Source organism: Bombina bombina, chromosome 7 (genome assembly GCF_027579735.1).
Source record: "Bombina bombina isolate aBomBom1 chromosome 7, aBomBom1.pri, whole genome shotgun sequence".
NCBI classification, from domain to species: Eukaryota; Metazoa; Chordata; class Amphibia; order Anura; family Bombinatoridae; genus Bombina; species Bombina bombina.
Genome location: NC_069505.1, coordinates 500,924,838 through 500,949,683, shown reverse-complemented (window position 1 = coordinate 500,949,683; position 24,846 = coordinate 500,924,838). Strand labels below are relative to the sequence as shown.

At 36.9% G+C, this 24,846-nt stretch overlaps 1 protein-coding gene across 1 annotated transcript in view; it reads right to left on the bottom strand.

The window, feature by feature from the left end:
- Positions 1 to 24,846, bottom strand: part of LOC128666885 (cytochrome P450 2G1-like) — a 97,521-nt gene that overhangs the window by 51,745 nt on the left and 20,930 nt on the right. The window contains exon 4 of the mRNA XM_053721691.1: positions 2,771 to 2,931. Within this exon, the coding sequence (XP_053577666.1) occupies positions 2,771 to 2,931 (161 nt within the window). The remainder of the gene's footprint in view (positions 1 to 2,770; positions 2,932 to 24,846) is intronic.

Sequence of the window (24,846 nt, the reverse complement as noted above, 5' to 3'; positions counted from 1 at the left end):
TTCGAAAATTAGTTCTCCTTCCTTATTCAAATATCACAGTTAAATATTTTTAAAATAAAGGGATAAATCAAGGGAGATAACAACATGATTTATATATTCCCTTACTAGTCATTGTACAGGATTTATATGCTACATAGTAATGATAGATACTTTCTGCACAAACACCCAGAACCACCACTTCAGGAAGTATCATACATGACACATAGGATATTACCCTGTCAGGCCACCTGCTAGCATCCACAAACAGGGGCTTTCCGACATATACAATTGAATATAACGACAACACTTAAATCTACTTTGGTCCCAATAAGAATGGGTTAATACGGTCAATGTATAATTTTCCCCACTCCCCCTCCTTTATGTAAATATCCTTTATGTAACCGTTCTGTGATAACGGTGTATATGATCTATGTACATCACTTATGTATATATTCCTAGCATTAGTCCAAATAGGGAATATTAGTAAACTTCCTAGCGCATTAGGGTATATAACAGTTATTTACCACTCCCTGTCCTAACTCCTACAAGTTTCAAATAACATGACGCTGGCTCCCTTCCGCCAAACAGTCTATTTGCCCCATTCTAGGCAGTTGCACATATCATTTTCATTGTCTAGTGGGCGCCTCGGATTCTCTTATGTATTTTTTAAAGTACCTCTGGTGCCCCTTTTTTAGATTGCTCCTCTCACTAACTCAATAATTCACTGCATTAAAGTAATCGTTAACAGTAGAGCAGAGAGACACAACATTTTGGCATCTGTCTTTATTATTATTATTATTTTTATTTCTTTTTGTTGAACCCACGATGATAACTTACCCAACAGATCTTTTTTGTCACTTCACACTCCGATATAACTAGTATCGTTTATTGTTTACTGATGTAGAGATTTTTCCCAGGGGTAAATCCAATGCCGATTTTGATATATCTATGTAAATATTCGTAGCATTTATCCCGGAACTGGGACTACTTCCCACAGCTGTTTTTTGGCATAAGATTCCATATATCTATCAATGACCGGTGCTGACAAGTAACGTTTTAGCTTACTAGTTGCCCCTAACAACGGAGATACACTACTCACCATTGGCTAGCGTAGACGCACAACGTATGACGTCACACAGACACGTGGGGGTACACGCCTACCTGGACCGCTTGTAAATAGCAGCCGGCTACACAGTACTCCACATTGCCTCTGACGAAGAAGTACCTGACACTTCGAAACGCGTAAGGCTCTCCAGGTGTGGCAGTACTGTTTCCCCACTTGTACTTACAGTGTGTACCGGCGTCTCCTACAGCTCCTGACTCCAGGACCAATCATAGTGATTAGAACACTGTTCTTTGCTATTCACACGGCAGACTTTTTTCCCCGCTGGAAACCATACTCTGACCTGCTGCAGACGGTTTAGAGTGTTCTTCCAAGGGGTTTTATATAGGTTTTGAAATCTGTTTTTATAGCCACATTAGAGACATTATCACCTCATTATTTTATCTTCAGTGGTGACAGCATTTACTACTCATTCAACACCCTTACGGTTTATGTGCCTATACTTACCTCATATAAGATTGAGGTTATCACATGTGAGTGCAATTCTTATGATTTTAATGTAAATAAATTGCTTTACTTTTACTGGATTACGCTATGTCTGCTTTGTTTTCTTTCCTCCACCTCTACCTGTGAGACAACTGGGAAAGACCCCGGGACAAGACTTCTACCATATCGCCAAGATCTATCGAAGCACCAGACTCAGGAAGCTCCTTAACCAGGACTACCATACACAAGGCTGCACGGAAAGAACAAACACAGACAGCGGCGGACCACAGACCACCACCTATATCATATGACTACACATTACCTCATATGATTGAGGTACCTTTCCGGTAAGAAGACAACTATACACTTCTTTTTGCCTGGGATTTACTGCATATTAATTCAAAATATATACCATTCATATATATATTTTGTCCACAAAGACTCATCTCAACTGACAATAACTGATTCCTCTATTATATTGGATTCAACTTGTATACTAATTGTTTGTAGCTGCGCAGAAGTACTTTGATTTTTCTCTTTCATTACCACAAATGATAAGATATGATGAAAATAATGGTATTTTTAGAAAGTCCATTTAATGGCGAGAAAAACGGTATATAATATGTGTGGGTACAGTAAATGAGTAAGAGGAAAATTTCAGCTAAACACAAACACCGCAAAAATGTAAAAATAGCCTTGGTCCCAAACGGACAGAAAATGGAAAAGTGCTCTGGTCACTAAGGGGCTAAACAACTTTCCAATTTACTTTTTTTTTCTCTTAGTATTTTTTGTTAAAGGCTAAACCTAAGTAGGCTTATAAGCTGATTTCTAAAACTCTGCAACCCACCTCTTATCTCAAAGTCTGGCTGCGAATAGCTTATAACAAGTACTGTTTGTTCATGTGTGCCCTATAGATAACATTGTGCTCACCCCAGTGGAGTTATTTAAGAGTCAGCACTAATTGCCTGAAATGCAAGTCTGTCAAAAGACCTGAGATAAGGAGGCTGTCTGCAGAAGCTTAGATACAAGGTATTCAAAGAGGTAAAAGGTGTATTAATATAACATTGTTGGTTATGCAAAACTGGGGAATGGTAAATAAAGGGATTATCTATCTTTTTAAACAATAAAATTTTTGGTGTTTACTGTCCCTTTAACTAAGACTAATACATGCTTTTTTACAACTGTTGAGGTGGTATGAGCCCCAAGACAGCAAAAACCCCTGGAGAAAATAAAGTCTTTTACCTGTCCCCACGTAGAGCTGAAATGTATAAAGGACTCATTAAGCAGGTTCAGAAGTTTTAGAAACTCAACATCTTCATACTCAAACCGTTTTCCAAACACCACAGAGCAGATCACATTGGACACAGCTTGAACCAAAAGGTTTGTTGGATTAAATGGCCGCTCTAGAGTAGAGAGAATAAATAAAATACTCACTGTGTCTCTCCTTTATCCTGAAATGACTGTTAAAGAACCATTAAACAGAGTCTATTTGCATAAATATAAATTAAGCAATGCAAACAAGGCAGATTCTTTCTGATATATGTTATAGTTTTCTTTTATTTGTTTGGCGTATGTATCATGTGACAGTCATCAGCCAATCACAGACAAATATGCGTATACACTGTGAATTCTTGAACATGCTAAATAGGAGTTGATGCATCAGAAAGACTGTGCTTAAAGTGATGGTAAATTTCAGACTATAAGAATGTTGCAATGAAAAATATATTAGTTTGCAAATAAAACCACTTAATTTTTTTAAAGTGTTTATATATTTTATAATAAAAGGTTTATAATCCTAATTGATATTCCTACACCCCCTTCATTTCCTGTTTTGGCTGGGCTGTATAGAGCAGTCCCACTCACTCTCAACATAGGCTAAGGGTTTTAAAGGGGCTGGACTTTAAGATTGTCATATGACACACGTGTTGATTGGATGTTCACTGGAATTGACATAAAAAAAAAAAAGTGTTCATCCAAGTGGGCTGGCATAAGCATTACTATATGAACTACTTTAACCCTTTTTACAGATGGATTAAAAACAAAAAAAGGTGCACATATACTTTTTAATGTCAAAGATGACATATATGGCCTTTGAATAGTTAAAGTTTACAATCACTTTAATTAGATGATGTAAGTAAATGTGAAAGATGTTTAAAATTGCATTCCCTATCTGAATTGTAAAAGTTTAGTTTTGATTTTAGTGTCCCCAAATATATTATAATTGTTGATAAAGATTTTTTTTTTTTTTTTTTTGGTGGAATATAAGGCTTTAAATGACTAATTAACAGCTTCATTTGTTGTTGGAACCGTCTAACAGTATGAAGGAACACAATGAGATTTATTTATCATTGATTAAACAGGGTACGTGGTTGACTTTATTTTTGCATCATTCTTAGTGTTGCCACCTCAGCCATTTTTCCTGGACCCTTACAAGTTACACATGCTGCAGGGTGTGCAGGGAGGAACATGTATTTTTTGTTTTTCTGGACAGCACTATTCATAGGCACTATACATATTCCTCCCTTCAGCATGTGTAACTTATAAGTGTCCAGGAATACATGACCGATGTGATAACCCGTAATCATTCTACATGCAGGAATAGAGTTTCTAATATATCAAAAAAGGACACACAGTAACCTTTAAAGGGACACTGAACCCAAATTTTATCTTTCATGATTCAGATAGAGCAGGCAATTTTAAGCAACTTTCTAATTTACTCCTATTATCAATTTTTCGTCATTCTCTTGCAATCTTTATTTGAAAAGCAAGAATGTAAGTTTAGAAACCGGCCCGTTTTTGGTTCACAACCTGGGTTGTTCTTGCTGATTGGTGGATAAATGCTGTCCAGCGCACTGAACTAAAAATGGCTCCTTAGCTTAAATGCCTTCTTTTTCAAATAAAGATAGCATGAGAATGAAGAAAAATGGATAATAGGAGTAAATTAGAAAGTTGCTTAAAATTGCATGCTCTACCTGAATCATGAAAGAAAAGAAAAACATAATTTATGTAAGAACTTACCTGATAAATTCATTTCTGTCATATTAGCAAGAGTCCATGAGCTAGTGACGTATGGGATATACATTCCTACCAGGAGGGGCAAAGTTTCCCAAACCTCAAAATGCCTATCAATACACCCCTCACCACACCCACAAATCAGTTTAACGAATAGCCAAGAAGTGGGGTGATAAGAAAAAAGTGCGAAGCATAAATATAAGGAATTGGAATAATTGTGCTTTATACAAAAAAATCATAACCACCACAAAAAAAGGGTGGGCCTCATGGACTCTTGCTAATATGAAAGAAATGAATTTATCAGGTAAGTTCTTACATAAATTATGTTTTCTTTCATGTAATTAGCAAGAGTCCATGAGCTAGTGACGTATGGGATAATGACTACCCAAGATGTGGATCTTCCACGCAAGAGTCACTAGAGAGGGAGGGATAAAATAAAGACAGCCAATTCCGCTGAAAATAATCCACACCCAAAACAAAGTTTAAAACTTATAATGAAAAAAACTGAAATTATAAGCAGAAGAATCAAACTGAAACAGCTGCCTGAAGTACTTTTCTACCAAAAACTGCTTCAGAAGAAGAAAACACATCAAAATGGTAGAATTTAGTAAAAGTATGCAAAGAAGACCAAGTTGCTGCTTTGCAAATCTGATCAACCGAAGCTTCATTCCTAAACGCCCAGGAAGTAGAAACTGACCTAGTAGAATGAGCTGTAATCCTTTGAGGCGGAGTTTTACCCGACTCGACATAAGCATGATGAATTAAAGATTTCAACCAAGATGCCAAAGAAATGGCAGAAGCCTTCTGACCTTTCCTAGAACCGGAAAAGATAACAAATAGACTAGAAGTCTTTCGGAAATTCTTAGTAGCTTCAACATAATATTTCAAAGCTCTAACTACATCCAAAGAATGCAATGATTTCTCCTTAGAATTCTTAGGATTAGGACATAATGAAGGAACCACAATTTCTCTACTAATGTTGTTAGAATTCACAACCTTAGGTAAAAATTTAAAAGAAGTTCGCAACACCGCCTTATCCTGATGAAAAATCAGAAAAGGAGACTCACAAGAAAGAGCAGATAATTCAGAAACTCTTCTGACAAAAGAGATGGCCAAAAGGAACAAAACTTTCCAAGAAAGTAATTTAATGTCCAAAGAATGCATAGGTTCAAACGGAGGAGCTTGAAGAGCCCCCAGAACCAAATTCAAACTCCAAGGAGGATAAATTGACTTAATGACAGGTTTTATACGAACCAAAGCTTGTACAAAACAATGAATATAAGGAAGATTAGCAATCTTTCTGTGAAAAAGAACAGAAAGAGCAGAGATTTGTCCTTTCAAGGAACTTGCAGACAAACCTTTATCCAAACCATCCTGAAGAAACTGTAAAATTCTCGGAATTCTAAAAGAATGCCAGGAAAAATGATGAGAAAGACACCAAGAAATATAAGTCTTCCAGACTCTATAATATATCTCCCTAGATACGGATTTACGAGCCTGTAACATAGTATTAATCATAGAGTCAGAGAAACCTCTTTGACTAAGAATCAAGCGTTCAATCTCCATACCTTTAAATTTAAGGATTTGAGATCCTGATGGAAAAAAGGGCCTTGTGACAGAAGGTCTGGTCTTAACGGAAGAGTCCACGGTTGGCAAGAGGCCATCTGGACAAGATCCGCATACCAAAACCTGTGAGGCCATGCTGGAGCCACCAGCAGAACAAACGAGCATTCCTTCAGAATCTTGGAGATTACTCTTGGAAGAAGAACTAGAGGCGGAAAGATATAGGCAGGATGATACTTCCAAGGAAGTGACAACGCATCCACTGCTTCCGCTTGAGGATCCCTGGATCTGGACAGATACCTGGGAAGTTTCTTGTTTAGATGAGAAGCCATCAGATCTATTTCTGGAAGACCCCACATTTGAACAATCTGAAGAAATACCTCTGGGTGAAGAGACCATTCGCCCGGATGTAACGTTTGGCGACTGAGATAATCCGCTTCCCAATTGTCTATACCTGGGATATGAACCGCAGAAACTAGACAGGAGCTGGATTCCGCCCATACCAGAATTCGAGATACTTCTTTCATAGCCAGAGGACTGTGAGTCCCTCCTTGATGATTGATGTATGCCACAGTTGTGACATTGTCTGTCTGAAAACAAATGAACGATTCTCTTTTTAGAAGAGGCCAAGACTGAAGAGCTCTGAAAATTGCACGGAGTTCCAAAATATTGATCGGTAATCTCACCTCCTGAGATTCCCAAACCCCTTGTGCTGTCAGAGACCCCCACACAGCTCCCCAACCTGTAAGACTTGCATCTGTTGAAATTACAGTCCAGGTCGGAAGAACAAAAGAAGCCCCCTGAACTAAACGATGGTGATCTGTCCACCATGTCAGAGTGTGTCGTACAATCGGTTTTAAAGATATTAATTGAGATATCTTTGTGTAATCCCTGCACCACTGGTTCAGCATACAGAGCTGAAGAGGCCGCATGTGAAAACGAACAAAGGGGATCGCGTCTGATGCAGCAGTCATAAGACCTAGAATTTCCATGCATAAGGCTACCGAAGGGAATGATTGTGACTGAAGGTTTTGACAAGCTGATATCAATTTTAGACGTCTCTTGTTTGTCAAAGATAGAGTCATGGACACTGAATCTATCTGGAAACGTAAAAAGGTTACCTGTGTCTGAGGAATCAATGAACTTTTTGGTAAATTGATCCTCCAACCATGATGTTGAAGAAACAACACAAGTCGATTCGTATGAGGTTCTGCTAAATGTGAAGACTGAGCAAGTACCAAGATATCGTCCAAATAAGGAAATACCACAATACCCTGTTCTCTGATTACAGACAGAAGGGCACCGAGAACCTTCGTAAAAATTCTTGGAGCTGTAGCTAGGCCAAACGGCAGAGCCACAAACTGGTAATGCTTGTCTAGGAAAGAGAATCTCAGAAACTGATAGTGATCTGGATGAATCGGAATATGCAGATATGCATCCTGTAAATCTATTGTAGACATATAATGCCCTTGCTGAACAAAAGGCAGGATAGTCCTTACAGTTACCATTTTGAATGTTGGTATCCTTACATAACGATTCAATATTTTTAGATCCAGAACTGGTCTGAAGGAATTCTCCTTCTTTGGTACAATGAAGAGATTTGAATAAAACCCCAGTCCCTGTTCCAGAACTGGAACTGGCATAATTACTCAAGCCAACTCTAGATCTGAAACACATTTCAGAAATGCTTGAGCCTTCGCTGGGTTTACTGGGACACAGGAAATAAAAAATCTCTTTGCAGGAGGCCTTATCTTGAAGCCAATTCTGTACCCTTCTGAAATAATGCTCTGAATCCAAAGATTGTGAACGGAATTGATCCAAATTTCTTTGAAAAAACGTAATCTGCCCCCTACCAGCTGAGCTGGAATGAGGGCCGCACCTTCATGTGGACTTAGGAGCTGGCTTTGATTTTCTAAAAGGCTTGGATTTATTCCAGACTGGAGATGGTTTCCAAACTGATACCGCTCCTGAGGATGAAGGATCAGGTTTTTGTTCCTTGTTGTGACGAAAGGAACGAAAATGGTTATTAGACCTAAATTTACCTTTAGATTTTTTATCATGTGGTAAAAAAGTTCCTTTCCCTCCAGTAACAGTTGAGATAATAGAATCCAACTGAGAACCAAACAATTTATTACCCTGGAAAGAAAGGGAAAGCAGAGTAGACTTAGAAGACATATCAGCATTCCAAGTTTTAAGCCATAAAGCTCTTCTAGCTAAAATAGCTAGAGACATATACCTGACATCAACTCTAATGATATCAAAGATGGCATCACAAATAAAATTATTAGCATGTTGAAGAAGAAGAATAATGCTAGGAGAATTGTGATCTGTTACTTGTTGCGCTAAAGCTTCAAACCAAAAAGTTGAAGCTGCAGCAACATCCGCTAAAGATATAGCAGGTCTAAGAAGATTACCTGAACACAAGTAAGCTTTTCTTAGAAAGGATTCAATTTTCCTATCTAAAGGATCCTTAAAGGAAGTACCATCTGCCGTAGGAATAGTAGTACGCTTAGCAAGAGTAGAGACAGCCCCATCAACCTTAGGGATTTTGTCCCAAAACTCTAATCAGTCAGATGGCACAGGATATAATTGCTTAAAACGTTTAGAAGGAGTAAATGAATTACCCAAATTATTCCATTCCCTGGAAATTACTTCAGAAATAGCACTAGGGACAGGAAAAACTTCTGGAATAACTACAGGAGATTTAAAAACCTTATCTAAACGTTTAGATTTAGTATCAAGAGGACCAGAATCCTCAATTTCTAATGCAATTAGGACTTCTTTAAGCAAAGAACGAATAAATTCCATTTTAAATAAATATGAAGATTTATCAGCATCAACCTCTGAGACAGAATCCTCTGAACCAGAAGAACCATTATCAGAATCAGAATGATGATGTTCATTTAAAAATTCATCTGAAAAATGAGAAGTTTTAAAAGATTTTTTACGTTTACTAGAAGAAGGAATAACAGACATAGCCTTCTTAATGGATTTAGAAACAAAATCTCTTATGTTATCAGGAACACTCTGAGTATTAGATGTTGACGGAACAGCAACAGGTAATGTAACAGTACTAAAGGAAATATTATCTGCATTAACAAGTTTGTCATGACAAACAGTACAAACAACAGCTGGAGGAACAGATACCATAAGTTTACAGCAGATACACTTAGCTTTGGTAGCTCCAGCACCAGGCAGCGATTTTCCAGAAGTATCTTCTGACTCAGTTTCAAGAGACTTAAATAATGTGGAGACAATAGTGACGCCCATATTTTTTTTAGCGCCAAAAATGACGCCCACATTATTTGGCGCCTAAATGCTTTTGGCGCCAAAAATGACGCCACATCCGGTACGCCAACACTTTTGGCGCAAAAGAACGTCAAAAATGACGCAACTTCCGGCGACACGTATGACGCCGGAAACAGAAAAAAATTTTTTTTTGCGCCAAAAAAGTCCGCGCCAAGAATGACGCAATAAAATGAAGCATTTTCAGCCCCCGCGAGCCTAACAGCCCACAGGGAAAAAGTCAAATTTTAAGGTAAGAAAAAAATTGATTTATTCATATGCATTATCCCAAATATGAAACTGACTGTCTGAAATAAGGAATGTTGAACATCCTGAGTCAAGGCAAATAAATGTTTGAATACATATATTTAGAACTTTATAAAAAAGTGCCCAACCATAGCTTAGAGTGTCACAGAAAATAAGACTTACTTACCCCAGGACACTCATCTACATGTTGTAGAAAGCCAAACCAGTACTGAAACGAAAATCAGCAGAGTTAATGGTATATAAATAAGAGTATATCGTCGATCTGAAAAGGGAGGTAAGAGATGAATCTCTACGACCGATAACAGAGAACCTATGAAATAGACCCCGTAGAAGGAGATCATTGAATTCAAATAGGCAATAATCTCCTCACATCCCTCTGACATTCACTGCACGCTGAGAGGAAAACCGGGCTCCAACCTGCTGCGGAGCGCATATCAACGTAGAATCTAGCACAAACTTACTTCACCACCTCCATAGGAGGCAAAGTTTGTAAAACTGATTTGTGGGTGTGGTGAGGGGTGTATTTATAGGCATTTTGAGGTTTGGGAAACTTTGCCCCTCCTGGTAGGAATGTATATCCCATACGTCACTAGCTCATGGACTCTTGCTAATTACATGAAAGAAATGTGGGTTTACTATCCCTTTAAGTTTATAAGTGGTCATCATGCAAAACAGTATTACAACATCTCATTAAAGGCCCGATATTCAAATCTTCGTTATTGCCTGCAAGATATAGCCAATTTTATTCTTGCAATTATCACGATATTTATAGCAAGGGAAATGTTCCATAAAATTGGCTTTTCTTCACCGTACCAATTATACGTAATGTGGCTTCTATAAGAAAGTATAGGGCTCAATACCTTAGAACAGTGGTCTCAAAGAACCGGCCCCAGGGCCATATGCAGCTCTCAAGATAGTTTAATCTGGCCCTTCCTTTTTTAATTGATAAACTATTAATTTGGGCTGTCATATTTTTTTTTAGGATTATAAGAGGTGTAACTAGTTAAAGTTCTATATAGGCACTCAAAAGATAAATATAGAATTGTGTATGTCTATTGTGGGCTACAACTCCCAGCATGCACTACTTCTTGGGTAGATGTCACGTCCAGTTCTTAGTATATCCAGTTATGGAGCACTTACTCAGTTCAAGCGGCCTCTATGGGAGAACACTTGGCCAGTGGCCCCCCAGATACATTGAGCTTGATACCCCTGCCTGAAAACGTTGCAAATATATGCAAATATCAGCAGTCTGAAGGGGGCATATTTTTCAAAGGATGTTTGCTTACAAGATAATTTGTGTTTCTGAAATCTAAAAACAGATTATGGGGTCCACTTATCAAGATGCGATAACAGATTAGGAGCCTCTGCGTTTCAGGCTCGCTCAATCATCCAGATCAGATCGGAATGGTTGACAGCTCCCTCTTGCGTGCAATTGGCCACAATGTTAAATGCAGTTAGCGTACTGCTTCACGCTCGCCATAATGCTGGGCAGATGAGGGTTATGATAGAGAACCTCGTCCACCAGCCCAATGATAAATGGAGCCCTATGTTTTGCTATATGTCAAATAAACTATATGCAAATTCCAAAGTCAATGACGTTCTGTATATTTCTTAAAAATGCTAATCTCGTCAATGAAAGAGTGGCATAACAAGAATGTGTTAAAGGGACATTAAACACTAAATAAATGCTAGATAGAATGATGCATTCAGAGAAAAGATTAGTCTGAGAATAAAATGTAGATTTATTTTATAAAGTTTCATTAGCTTTTTAAATATTGACAAAATAAGTGCAAAGTTTTAGTGTCTATGAAACAATCTGAGCTGCCATGTTGTAATTTAGGTTACCGTCTCTGCTGTGGCCAATAAGGTACAGTTATACAGGGAGTGCAGAATTATTAGGCAAGTTGTATTTTTGAGGATTAATTTTATTATCGAACAACAACCATGTTCTCAATGAACCCAAAAAACTCATTAATATCAAAGCTGAATATTTTTGGAAGTAGTTTTTAGTTTGTTTTTAGTTTTAGCTATTTTAGGGGGATATCTGTGTGTGCAGGTGACTATTACTGTGCATAATTATTAGGCAACTTAACAAAAAACAAATATATACCCATTTCAATTATTTATTTTTACCAGTGAAACCAATATAACATCTCAACATTCACAAATATACATTTCTGACATTCAAAAACAAAACAAAAACAAATCAGTGACCAATATAGCCACCTTTCTTTGCAAGGACACTCAAAAGCCTGCCATCCATGGATTCTGTCAGTGTTTTGATCTGTTCACCATCAACATTGCGTGCAGCAGCAAACACAGCCTCCCAGACACTGTTCAGAGAGGTGTACTGTTTTCCCTCCTTGTAAATCTCACATTTGATGATGGACCACAGGTTCTCAATGGGGTTCAGATCAGGTGAACAAGGAGGCCATGTCATTATATTTTCTTCTTTTATACCCTTTCTTGCCAGCCACGCTGTGGAGTACTTGGACGCGTGTGATGGAGCAATGTCCTGCATGAAAATCATGTTTTTCTTGAAGGATGCAGACTTCTTCCTGTACCACTGCTTGAAGAAGGTGTCTTCGAGAAACTGGCAGTAGGACTGGGAGTTGAGCTTGACTCCATCTTCAACCCGAAAAGGCCCCACAAGCTCATCTTTGATGATACCAGCCCAAACCAGTACTCTACCTCCACTTTGCTGGCGTCTGAGTCGGACTGGAGCTCTCTGCCCTTTACCAATCCAGCCACGGGCCCATCCATCTGGCCCATCAAGACTCACTCTCATTTCATCAGTCCATAAAACCTTAGAAAAATCAGTCTTGAGATATTTCTTGGCCCAGTCTTGACGTTTCAGCTTGTGTGTCTTGTTCAGTGGTGGTCGTCTTTCAGCCTTTCTTACCTTGGCCATGTCTCTGAGTATTGCACACCTTGTGCTTTTGGGCACTCCAGTGATGTTGCAGCTCTGAAATATGGCCAAACTGGTGGCAAGTGGCATCTTGGCAGCTGCATGCTTGACTTTTCTCAGTTCATGGGCAGTTATTTTGCGCCTTGGTTTTTCCACACGCTTCTTGCGACCCTGTTGACTATTTTGAATGAAACGCTTGATTGTTCGATGATCACGCTTCAGAAGCTTTGCAATTTTAAGAGTGCTGCATCCCTCTGTAAGATATCTCACTATTTTTGACTTTTCTGAGCCTGTCAAGTCCTTCTTTTGACCCATTTTGCCAAAGGAAAGGAAGTTGCCTAATAATTATGCACACCTGATATAGGGTGTTGATGTCATTAGACCACACCCCTTCTCATTACAGAGATGCACATCACCTAATATGCTTAATTGGTAGTAGGCTTTCGAGCCTATACAGCTTGGAGTAAGACAACATGCATAAAGAGGATGATGTGGTCAAAATACTCATTTGCCTAATAATTCTGCACTCCCTGTAAATAGGTCACTAGAGTGTGCAGCCAATTTAATGAAGGTCAATCAAATATCCCTGCATAGTTTTCTTATTGTAATAAAAATAATGTCCATTAAACGTCTTTTTTGTTTGCAAAAGCAATGAGAAATGATGATGTCCTAATAAAGTAATAATGATTTTCAATAATGTAAAATAAAGTTCTGCATAATAAACATTTGCTAACGATATATACACTTATTGCATTATATTTTGTTTTGTGTAAAATCAATACACAATAAACATTGGGCCAGATTACAAGTGTAGCGCTAAATATTGCTCCACCAAGTAATACCAGCACATGTGTAAGTAATACCAGCGCACGTGTTACAAGTTGTCAGCAATGCGAACGCAAGCTCGCATTCGCACTGTTGGTAAGCATTGCGCTCACGAGAGCGAGCTTCCATAAACTCCAATGGGAGCCTCATTCTGAGACCAAAGGGGTAAGTAGCACAGCAATTGCAGCAATTTTTAATTTATATTTAAAAAAAATAATCAATTTTCAGTGCGTTTTTTTTCTAACACCCCACTCCCATCAACTTTAAAGCCCCAAAACTGCCTAGTGCAGTTGTTTTTTTTTTTTTAAAAAAAAAATAGCTTTTAACTATAATGCCCTCTATTTTGAGGGCATTTGGGGCACTTTTAGAAAATTAACCAGAGATCTGATCTCTGGTTAATTTTCTGAGCCACTTGTAATGTCTGGTTATTTATCACGCGCCCAGTTTGCGGTTGCGCGATAATTTAGCGCTCCACTTGTAATCCAGCCCATCATTTTTAGATAGAATTACAAACACATATTAACAGATGACAAAATACAAATTCAGATATTGTTAACCTATATATTTATATCACAAAATACATTTCCATATCGCAAACTTTCACAAGAGTGCTGTATTTTGTAGCATACTGTCATGTATTGCGTAATTGCTATACATGATAGTCAAAATAATAAGGAATTATAAGAACCCTTATAAATCACGCCAAGACTGTGGTATAGATCATTACAAAAAGATCTAACACATCTCTTTACAAAATTAGCTTCACACAAGATTTTGAACACTTAAAGGGACAGTCTAGGCCAAAATAAACTTTCATGATTCAGATAGAGCATGTAATTTTAATTTTCCAATGTACTTTTATCACCAATTTTGCTTTGTTCTCTTGGTATTCTTAGTTGAAAGCTTAACCTAGGAGGTTCATATGCTAATTTCTTAGACCTTGAAGGCCACCTCTTTTCAGAATGCATTTTAACAGTTTTTCACCACTAGAGGGTGTTAGTTCCCGTATTTCATATAGATAACACTGTGCTTGTGCACGTGACGTTATCTGGGAGCAGGCACTGATTGGCTAAACTGCAAGTCTGTCAAAAGAACTGAAATAAAGGGGCAGTTTGCAGAGGCTTAGATACAAGATCATCATAGAGGTTAAAAGTGTATTATTATAACTGTGTTGGTTATGAAAAACTGGGGAATGAGTAATAAAGGGATTATCTAGCTTTTAAAACAATAACAATTCTGGTTTAGACTGTCCCTTTAAACTTTCATGACTCAGATAGAACATGCAATTTTAAACAACTTTCCAATTTACTTCTATTTTCAAATTGTCTTTCTTTTCTTGTTGTCCTTTCTTGAAAAGCAGGAAAGTAACTTCAGGAGTGTGCTCGCGTCTGCAGCACTATATAAGGCAGCAGTTTTTCAACAGTGTTATACATTAACAAGAACACTAGATGGCAGCACTATGTCCTGTTATGTAGTACTATAGATGTGCATGCTACCTGTCTAGATATTTCTTCAACAAAGAATAACATGAAAACAAAGACAATTTGATATTAAAAGTAAATTGGAACTTGTTTACAATTGCATTGTCTATCTAAATCATGAAAGAAAATATATTGGGTTCCATATCTGTTTAAGAACACTAGACACTTATTGCTAAGCGGATAGCTTTTCAACATTACAATGGTATAATGAGCTTTAGGGCATTCGGCCCAATGAGTCATTTGTGTAACAAGGGTGTAATTGGGCAAAAATGATTTAAACATTTCCCAGCCTCTCTAGCTTAAAAGGACATGAAACTAATTTTTTTTAATTTCATTATTCAGATAGATTATGTAATTTGAAACAATTTTCTAATTTACTTCTGTTATGACATTTTCTTTGTTCTCTTGGTATTCTTTGTTGAAAACCAGTGACGTAAGCTCAGGAGAGTTCACGTCTCTAAAGCCTTTGAATAAGCTGCTTTGAATAACATAGGAACTGGAGAGGCAGGAGAGATTGTTATTACTAGAGACGTATGTTAGTATAAGCATGTAGTCTTCTTATTGTATAATCTTTATTCTCTATTATACACAGGCATTTGCTTAATGTGTTTACCATACAGAATGTAGCCACTTTTATTTGATTCATGCATATTATTTAATCACATCACTTGATTGTTGACTTAACTGTGTTTGACACTGAACCCAATTTGTTTCTTTCATGATTCAGATAGAGCATGACATTTTAACCCTGATGGCTCTGAGCCGTCACAGAGTTTCTCACTCTGGTGCTAGTAATGACGGCTCAGAGCCGTCATGAGCACTCTCCCACCTTGAGGGAGATCTGGGGGCTCCTAACAGCTCCTACCCCGGCGATCGTTGCCTGTAGAGTGACAGGCATCGCCGGGGCTTCACGTGATGCACGGTGACGTCACGCGCAATAACGTGATGACGTCACAGTGCAACTTTATTTATACTTAACAATGTTAAGTATAGGAGGAGGGGGCATGCTGCTTAGAAGCCTTTTTTTTTTTTTTTTTTTTTCTTCTTTTGTTACTATTTCACCGGGGACATAGCTGACTGTAACCTGAGCCCCAAGAAACAAAAAGGAGTACAAGGGGACTTTTAAAAGGACCTTCCCTTATATATTATATATAAGAGCATAAAGAAAAGAATAAAAGGATAAAGGGGGTTCCCTGCAAGTATTTGCATCTGTGCTCATAACTAGAAGAAGGGAGTATAACTCAGCTATATTTGGTTAATAAGTTCCTTTGCTTTTTTGCTTTTTTTTTCTATCCTAGAAGAAATACTGGGACTCTAAACAATATTAAGAGCATATTCATGGAAGATATTAAGACTGTAATTAATATTGGCAGTTTACGGGGATCATTCTGTGGACTGTGTTTTGTTTTTCTGCCATCTGATCTATATCATATCACTGAAGTAGTAAAGGAAAAGAAAAAGAAAGGAAAAAGAGAAAGAAGGGGAGAAAAGGGAAAGGATAGAGGAAAGGGGAGGGAAGGGGGGGAAGGAAAAGGAAGAAAAAGAAAGACTGGTTATCAGGATTTGTGTTTATTGTACCATATTTGTTTGCATAAGTACAGTGACTGACATATATTGGGTAATGGTAGCTGCACACTTGTCTCTTTATTTGCAATAATTGTATAGGGTTGTTTCTCCCACTTTTTTAGTTGGTTGCTTTTTTCTCTCTCCTCTTAGTGAAGGGGAAGCTCTGGATAGGTTCCCCTCTCGTTCCAGGATTTAAAATAATCACTAATTGCACTATTTGTAAATACACATATGGTCACTTAATTAAGTGTCCCTGTAACCTATATACACATCTCAATTAAGCAAATATAAAAAAAAAAAAAAAAGAAAAGAGAAAAAAGAGAAAGAGATAAAAAGAAAGAAAAAGATAAAAAAGAAAAGAAAGGGAAAAAGGAAGAAAGAAACAAAAAAAAGAAAAAACACAAAACAATTTTGTTTTACACTCAGAAGCACATTTAGAAATATTTTATCACAGTTCACTTGCTCACTATTGTTGCTATTTTTTTTTTTTTGGCAGCACTATTTTCCACTTTTTTGCTTATGGAAAAATACTTCACGCAGGTTAACCAACCCTATACCAAAATGCCTGTTAAATCCAAAGATAAAAAGAGCAAGGTATTAGACATGAGCTCTAGCTCTTCTGAAACCCCAGTCATTAGCACTGATAACCAATCCCTGGTACTTCAACTCAGTAACCTCTTTTCACCTCAATTTGAAATGATTAAAAAGGAGTTAAACACTATTTCAACTGAACTCAATACCCTCAATACAGAGGTGAAACAATTCGCCACTAGAATGGCAGAGGCGGAGAGTAGGATTTCTGATATGGAAGATCTAATAAATAAACAGGAATCTATGTTAGCTAAACAACAGTCTAAGATTCAAAGTATTGAATTGCGCCTAGAAGAGCAAGAAGATCGCTCGAGACGCAATAATATCAGAATTTTAGGAATCCCTGAAACAGCAGAATATAATAACTTGATTGAGTTCACTTCTTTAATCTTACCCCAAGCTTTAGGGTTTCCCACCCATTCTTTACCCTTATCTATAGAGAGAGCCCATAGATTAGGAGCTAAGAGATATGCTGAGAATGGTATAAGTAAAGACAGGGTATGTATATTTAAACTGTTGAGGTTTCAAGATAAAGTTGAAATGTTGAGATTATACAGAAAATTTGAATCGTTCAGTATCCATGATAGGAAGATATTACTATTTCAAGATTTCTCCTATGAGACAGTACAAAAAAGAAAAGTTATGGCTCCCCTGTGTACAGTAATGATTAAAAAAGGAATGAATGCACGACTGATTTATCCTGCTAAGATCATAGTAGATGATAATGGTGTCAAGAAAGTTTTCTCTGAAGCTGATAAAGTTAAAGAATATATTAATTCTAAAGAGGGATAAGTAAAACTAGTGAGGAAATATCCTGTTATTCTAGATGGAGCTATAATGAAATGGGAGTGCTCTCGTTATTGTGGATATATATTTTTAGTATCTACCCCTGTTCTCTTTTTTTTTTTTTTTCTTCTCTCTCTTTCTTTCTTTCTCTGCTCTTTTTCTTGCCCCTACCTGCTCTTCTCCCCGGTTTTTATCTATAAGCCAGACCTGAATTTAGGCATGCAATGTGTGATTTTTTTGGACTTAGGGTCTAGACGAGGAACGAATTACCTCCTTTTTATATATATATAGTCTAAGGATACGATTAAAATTTTATTTGGTTTAAATGACTAACTTTATTGGGAATTTAAAGATTCTTTCATGGAATGTGGGTGGCATTATTAACCCCGTTAAACGGAAACTTATAATAAAAAAACTAGGATCGCAGAACCCAAATATTGTATTTCTACAAGAAACTCATTTAAGAAGTTCAGAGATCCCTAAGTTACGTGCTAGATGGGTTGGGGAAGTGATTGCAACTCCATGCATTGTAAGGAAATCAGGAGTAGCTTTATTGTTAAGCAAAAATTTAACATATCAAATAATTCAGAGTGAATTAGATTTAGAGGCAAGATTTATGATTGTTCAAATATTAATTAATGGTATTAAACTGGTTTTATGTAACATCTATGCCCCAAATACTTTTTCAAAATTATTTTGGGAAAAATTGAAGGCTAAACTCCTGCCATTTGCAGCAGATAAAATGATAATAGGAGGAGACTTTAATCTCTCACTTTGCCCAGTGATTGACAGACTCTCAAAAAAAAATTTGGCAATGTGCAATAAACAAGCTAAGTATATGGGAAAATTCTGTCACCAGTTAAAACTAAATGATATATGGAGACTTTATAACCCCGACAAGCGTATATTCACATGTGAATCTAAAACATTTAAGACATTTTCTAGGATTGATTTTATTTTAGTTACTGAATCTCTATCTTTGCATAAAATGGAGGCTGATATTGGTGAGATTATTGTCTCGGACCATGCGATTGTCTCACTGTCATTTCATTCAGATATAAAGCTATCAAGGGGTAATCTTAACTTTGTCTTTCCGCGATATATGTATAAAAATATAAAATTTACTCTGTGGTTAAAACAGAAGTGGAAAGACTACTGCACAAATAATATCTCGTATCTTCAGAACATTGAAATTTTTTGGGAAGCTTCTAAGGCTTTTTTGAGGGGCGAAATAAAGGCTTATATGTGTAAAATGAAAAGGAAGGAGTGTAAAAGAGAAGTGCAATTAGCTAATCAAGTTAAAAATAGTTATAAGGAGTACATAAGGGACCCCTCTAGTACACATTGGGAAAGGTATTCCCGGGCTAGGTCGGAAAGGGAGATATTCTTTAAACAAAAATCGTTACAGGAAGAGACTAAACTAAACCTACGTTACAAAGGGTACTATGGATGCTCCGCAAAACATCTTGCAAATATAGTACGATATCGGAAAAAAAAGAATTACATTTTGGTAATTAAAGATCAGGATAAGAGATATACTGATTTATCTGATATTAGAAAGATTTTTTTTTACATATTATCAGAATATATATTCATCTACCAGTAATCATAATCAGAATCAAGAGAAATTCTGGTCCCAAATAAAACTCCCGCAAGTGGCAGATGAACTGCTTGATAAGTTGAATGCTCCCATCTCACTAAAGGAGATAGAGGAGGCAATCTATAAAGTCAAGTTGAATAAAGCAGCTGGTCCAGATTTTCTTCCTGCGGAATACTATAAAATACTGGTAGAAGAAGTAAAACCGGTTCTAGAAAAGTTATATAATAACTATTTTATGCATAACTGTCCAATTTCAAGTTACTTTTCAGCAGCGTATATTTCTTTAATTCCCAAAAAAGATAAAGACCTAGAAGACCCGGCCTCATACAGACCAATATCGGTACTTAACGTAGATTACAAAATATTGACATCTATTTTGGCAGTGAGACTCATGGCATGTCTGGATAAAGTTATTCATCAGGATCAGACTGGTTTCATGGTTTCAAGAAATTCTGCGAAAAATATGAGGAAAGTAACTACATTAATAGATTATATTTGGAATTTAAATAAGGAAATTAATAAATACTTTAAACAGGATATTGCATTACTGACATTGGACGCGGTCAAAGCATTTGACTCCATAGAATGGGTGTACTTATTTCATACTCTTGAAAAGTTTGGGTTTAAGAACCAATTTGTACAGTTTGTCCGTAACTTATATCAATCTCCTATCTCTTTTATTTTGATTAATGATAACTTAACCCCTGGAATTAGGCTTCAGAAGGGTACAAGGCAAGGTTGCCCATTATCTCCCTTGCTCTTTAACCTGGCCTTGGAACCCCTCGCCATATGGCTAAGGGAAGTTTTAGAAGGGATTACTATTGGTAAAAACTCTATTAAGACATTTCTGTACGCGGATGATCTGTTATTGTGTCTATATAATACACATAAATCTATTCCGACAGTACTAGATTCTTTGGAGTTTTTCGGTTCATTTTCTGGGTATAAAGTGAATTATAGTAAAAGCGAAATAATGTGGATCTATAAAACTAGTAGTAGGGTAACTAATACTGTATTCAAGGAAGTTGAAGTATTAAGATACTTAGGGATTTTTTTACATAAAAACCCAAGAAAATGGTATGAACTGAATTTTTGTCCTGTATTACAGAAAATCCAATTAGATTTGAAGGCGTGGGAAGTATTCCCCTTATCAATATCTGCCAAGGTTAGCCTTATCAAGACAATTATCTTCCCGCGTATTCTCTTCCCTTTTCAGAATCTCCCTCTAATATTGACGAAATCTGATTTACAGAAAATATATTCAAATTTCTCTCATTTTATCTGGCATGGTAAGAAAAAATCGCGAATTGCAATTGAAAAATTAATGCAAACACGCGAATGCGCCGGTTTAGCACTACCTAATATAAAATTTTATAATTTAGCTGCACTGGGTAAAATTGCCCTTGATTGGTTGGCTGAAACAAATTGGTTTTCGTCATCGGAAATTGAAAGCATTATGGTTTCCCCTTGGTCTCTTAAAGCATTATTGCATATTCAAATTCAAAATATTCCTAGTAATATTAAGACGTTAATCTCATTCAGGAACATAATTCTTGCGTGGCAGGGGTTGTGTACATTAACCGGAGTAGTTTATTCTTTTTCAGAGTATTTACCAATACTGGGTAACCCAGAGTTCTCCCCGGGTACTAATCAGAAGGTATTTAAAAGTTGGGCTTCTAAAGGGCTTGTTGCAGTCTATCAATTGCTTAAAGAAGAGAGGCAATTAATAACGTTCGATAATTTAAAGAGGGAATTTGACTTATCTATGACTAGCTTATATGCGTATCTTCAAATTCATCATTTTATAAAAACCAAGAAGTGGAATGGCAGTGGGATGATCGCATGGTCTGTGTTAAAATCTTGCATTATTATATCTAAAGTCAAGGCACCCTCAATCTCACTACTATATAGTATTATGCTGGCCAAACAAAGTGATTCTCTCCTGGAAAATTTGAATTTAAAATGGGGATTAGCAACAACAGAGCTGGATCAAGGTAAAATAAAAGATAGTTGTAAAATTGTTAACAAGGCTAGAATTCCAATGAGTTGGAAAGAAAGTCATATCAAGTTAATTAATAATTACTACTTCACACCACTGAAATTATCTAAAATTTTTCGTAGGCAAAATTTCTTTTGTCCGCGGTGTATTTATGTAAATGCAGACATTTCACATATGTTCGTATCCTGTCCAAAAATTGATCAGTTCTGGAAAAAGGTTGTTTTTTGGTTTAATAATTTATATGAAACTAACTTACAGTTAGATGCTGACAGTATATATTTTCTTGATCACAGTTGTCCTGAGGTATACGCACAGAGGAAAAGATTATTCTTCTTGTTAGACAACTTATCTTAAAGAACTGGAAAGCTAAAAAAATGCCGAGTTTTTCAGTATTTATTAAAGAGGTACAGACGCAGATAATTTTCGAATCTTTTCAGTTGAAAGAAGCAAGTGAAAGAGAAGTCAAGAAATTCCTAGTTAGATGGTTTCCTATAATTAAGACATATTCGCCAGAAGCTCAAAAATCTATTTTATACCCCTTTTTAAGTTCAGATAGTTATTGTGATCTAGTGTTATCAGGTGTTTTTCCAGCAGAATGGATCAGGAGTTATAGAGATATATAATAAAATAATCTTATCTTATTCATTAAGGTTTTGAACGCTAAATTCGGATTTGGTGAGAGCCGTGGGGGGGGGGAATAGGTTTAGAGTAAACTAGGTAGAGGGGCCTTTTTCCTTTTTTTTTTTTTTTTTTTTTCTCTCTCTTCCCGCTGCTTTTTCTTTTTTATTCTATTTCTTGTTCTGTTCTTTGTATATAGCGATGATATAATTGGCTTGACGTGTGGACAATTAGATCTATTGTATTTTTATAAATATGTTTTGAAGCGATATAAATGGTCACAGTTTTGTATTAGGGTATCTAATATTTTTTTTATCTTTTGTTCTTATTCTGTGCACCATGACTTTGCCCTGCGTGGTATTTGAAATGTTCACATATGTTGAATTTGTTCTGTTCTTTTTTCTCCACACTAATGGCCTGAATAAATAAATATTTAAAAAAAAAGAACACTAGATGGCAGCACTATGTCCTGTTATGTAGTACTATAGATGTGCATGCTACCTGTCTAGATATCTCTTCAACAAAGAATAACATGAAAACAAAGACAATTTGATATTAAAAGTAAATTGGAAACTTGTTTACAATTGCATTGTCTATCTAAATCATGAAAGAAAATATATTGGGTTCCATATCTGTTTAAGAACACTAGACACTTATTGCTAAGCGGATAGCTTTTCAACATTACAATGGTATAATGAGCTTTAGGGCATTCGGCCCAATGAGTCATTTGTGTAACAAGGGTGTAATTGGGCAAAAATGATTTAAACATTTCCCAGCCTCTCTAGCTTAAAAGGACATGAAACTAATTTTTTTTTAATTTCATTATTCAGATAGATTATGTAATTTGAAACAATTTTCTAATTTACTTCTGTTATGACATTTTCTTTGTTCTCTTGGTATTCTTTGTTGAAAACCAGTGACGTAAGCTCAGGAGAGTTCACGTCTCTAAAGCCTTTGAATAAGCTGCTTTGAATAACATAGGAACTGGAGAGGCAGGAGAGATTGTTATTACTAGAGACGTATGTTAGTATAAGCATGTAGTCTTCTTATTGTATAATCTTTATTCTCTATTATACACAGGCATTTGCTTAATGTGTTTACCATACAGAATGTAGCCACTTTTATTTGATTCATGCATAGGCTTACCAGAAGTCCCACTTTTACTGGGATTGTCCCGGTTTGGAGGCGCTGTCCCAGTGTCCCACCCAGTTGTTCATTCTGTCCCAGTAGGGTTGCTACCTCCAGGTTTCAAATCATGTGTCCGGGTTTCAGACCACCTGAAACCCAGACACATTATTCAAAATAACTGGACTCTGGCTCTCCAGCATAGCTGGATGCTGGTACTTTGTTACATACAGCCCTGCGTTCGTGTCCTTCAAAGTTTACATTTAGTCCTACAGGCTGAGTGAGCAGCATAGGGTTTTTTTAATTTTGTAGTAATACTTGGTTTATTTTTAACACCCCCCGACCCCTGGTGACATTGCCGGTAATACACCTTTAGGGGAATCATATGGGTATGACTAGGAAGTACAGACAGGCAGGATTTTTGGCCTGAATCTTGCTTTACTTCATGCAGGATAGCATTTTGGCTATAATCTTCCTGCATTATGGTATAGCGTAGCCACTTAAACAGCTTTAGCAGGTACGTGTTTCTTTTTTACTTTTATTCAATGTAGTATTTATGCCTTATCAGTATTTGGCTCTGTTCCTTAATTAGAGAAATAAAACACATATTACACTGCAGATATTAAATTGTGAAATTGATAATTATGAAAGTGATAATTATGCTTGATGTTTGGCATTATTTAGAATCTGAGATTTAGATTAATGATTTATTTGCCATGACAACGTACTGGTGCCTTTTTCACTAGGGGGTGGTGTTATGTTCTATTTAAACTGTGTGATTCACTTGTTTGACTGAGGAAGGGTAGAGTATCCACGAAACATTACACACATAAAAGCTACTACTTTAACAGGACCGGTAATTGCCACGCCCCATTGACCACGCTCCTGACCACACACCCTTGACCACGCTCCTGACCACACCCCCACTGGCACTGCACCAGATGGTCCCAGTTTCACCTCTAAAAATTATGGTAAGCCTATTCATGCATATTATTTAATCACATCACTTGATTGTTGACTTAACTGTGTTTGACACTGAACCCAATTTGTTTCTTTCATGATTCAGATAGAGCATGACATTTTAACCCTTTGAGTGCTAATGATGGCTCTGAGCCGTCACAGAGTTTCTCACTCTGGTGCTAGTAATGACGGCTCAGAGCCGTCATGAGCACTCTCCCACCTTGAGGGAGATCTGGGGGCTCCTAACAGCTCCTACCCCGGCGATCGTTGCCTGTAGAGTGACAGGCATCGCCGGGGCTTCACGTGATGCACGGTGACGTCACGCGCAATAACGTGATGACGTCACAGTGCAACTTTATTTATACTTAACAATGTTAAGTATAGGAGGAGGGGGCATGCTGCTTAGAAGCCTATATCTCAGGCATCTAAGCAGCTACAGACCCCTAAGACCCACTGTTGGAAAGGGAATCGCCTTTCCAACAGTGTAAGTCTTGGGGGTCTGTAAAAACAATAAAAAAAGTTAAAAAAAAGTTTTTTCAAAAATTAAATAAATTAAAAAAACCTTAGAAAATATTAGCACCCAGGTGGGAAAGTGCTTAGCACTCAAAGGGTTAAGCAACTTTCTAATGTACTCCTATTATCAATTTTTCTTCGTTCTGTTGCTATCTTTATTTTAAAATCAGGAATGTAAATCTTAGCAGCCAGACCATTTTAGGTTCAGCACCATGGATA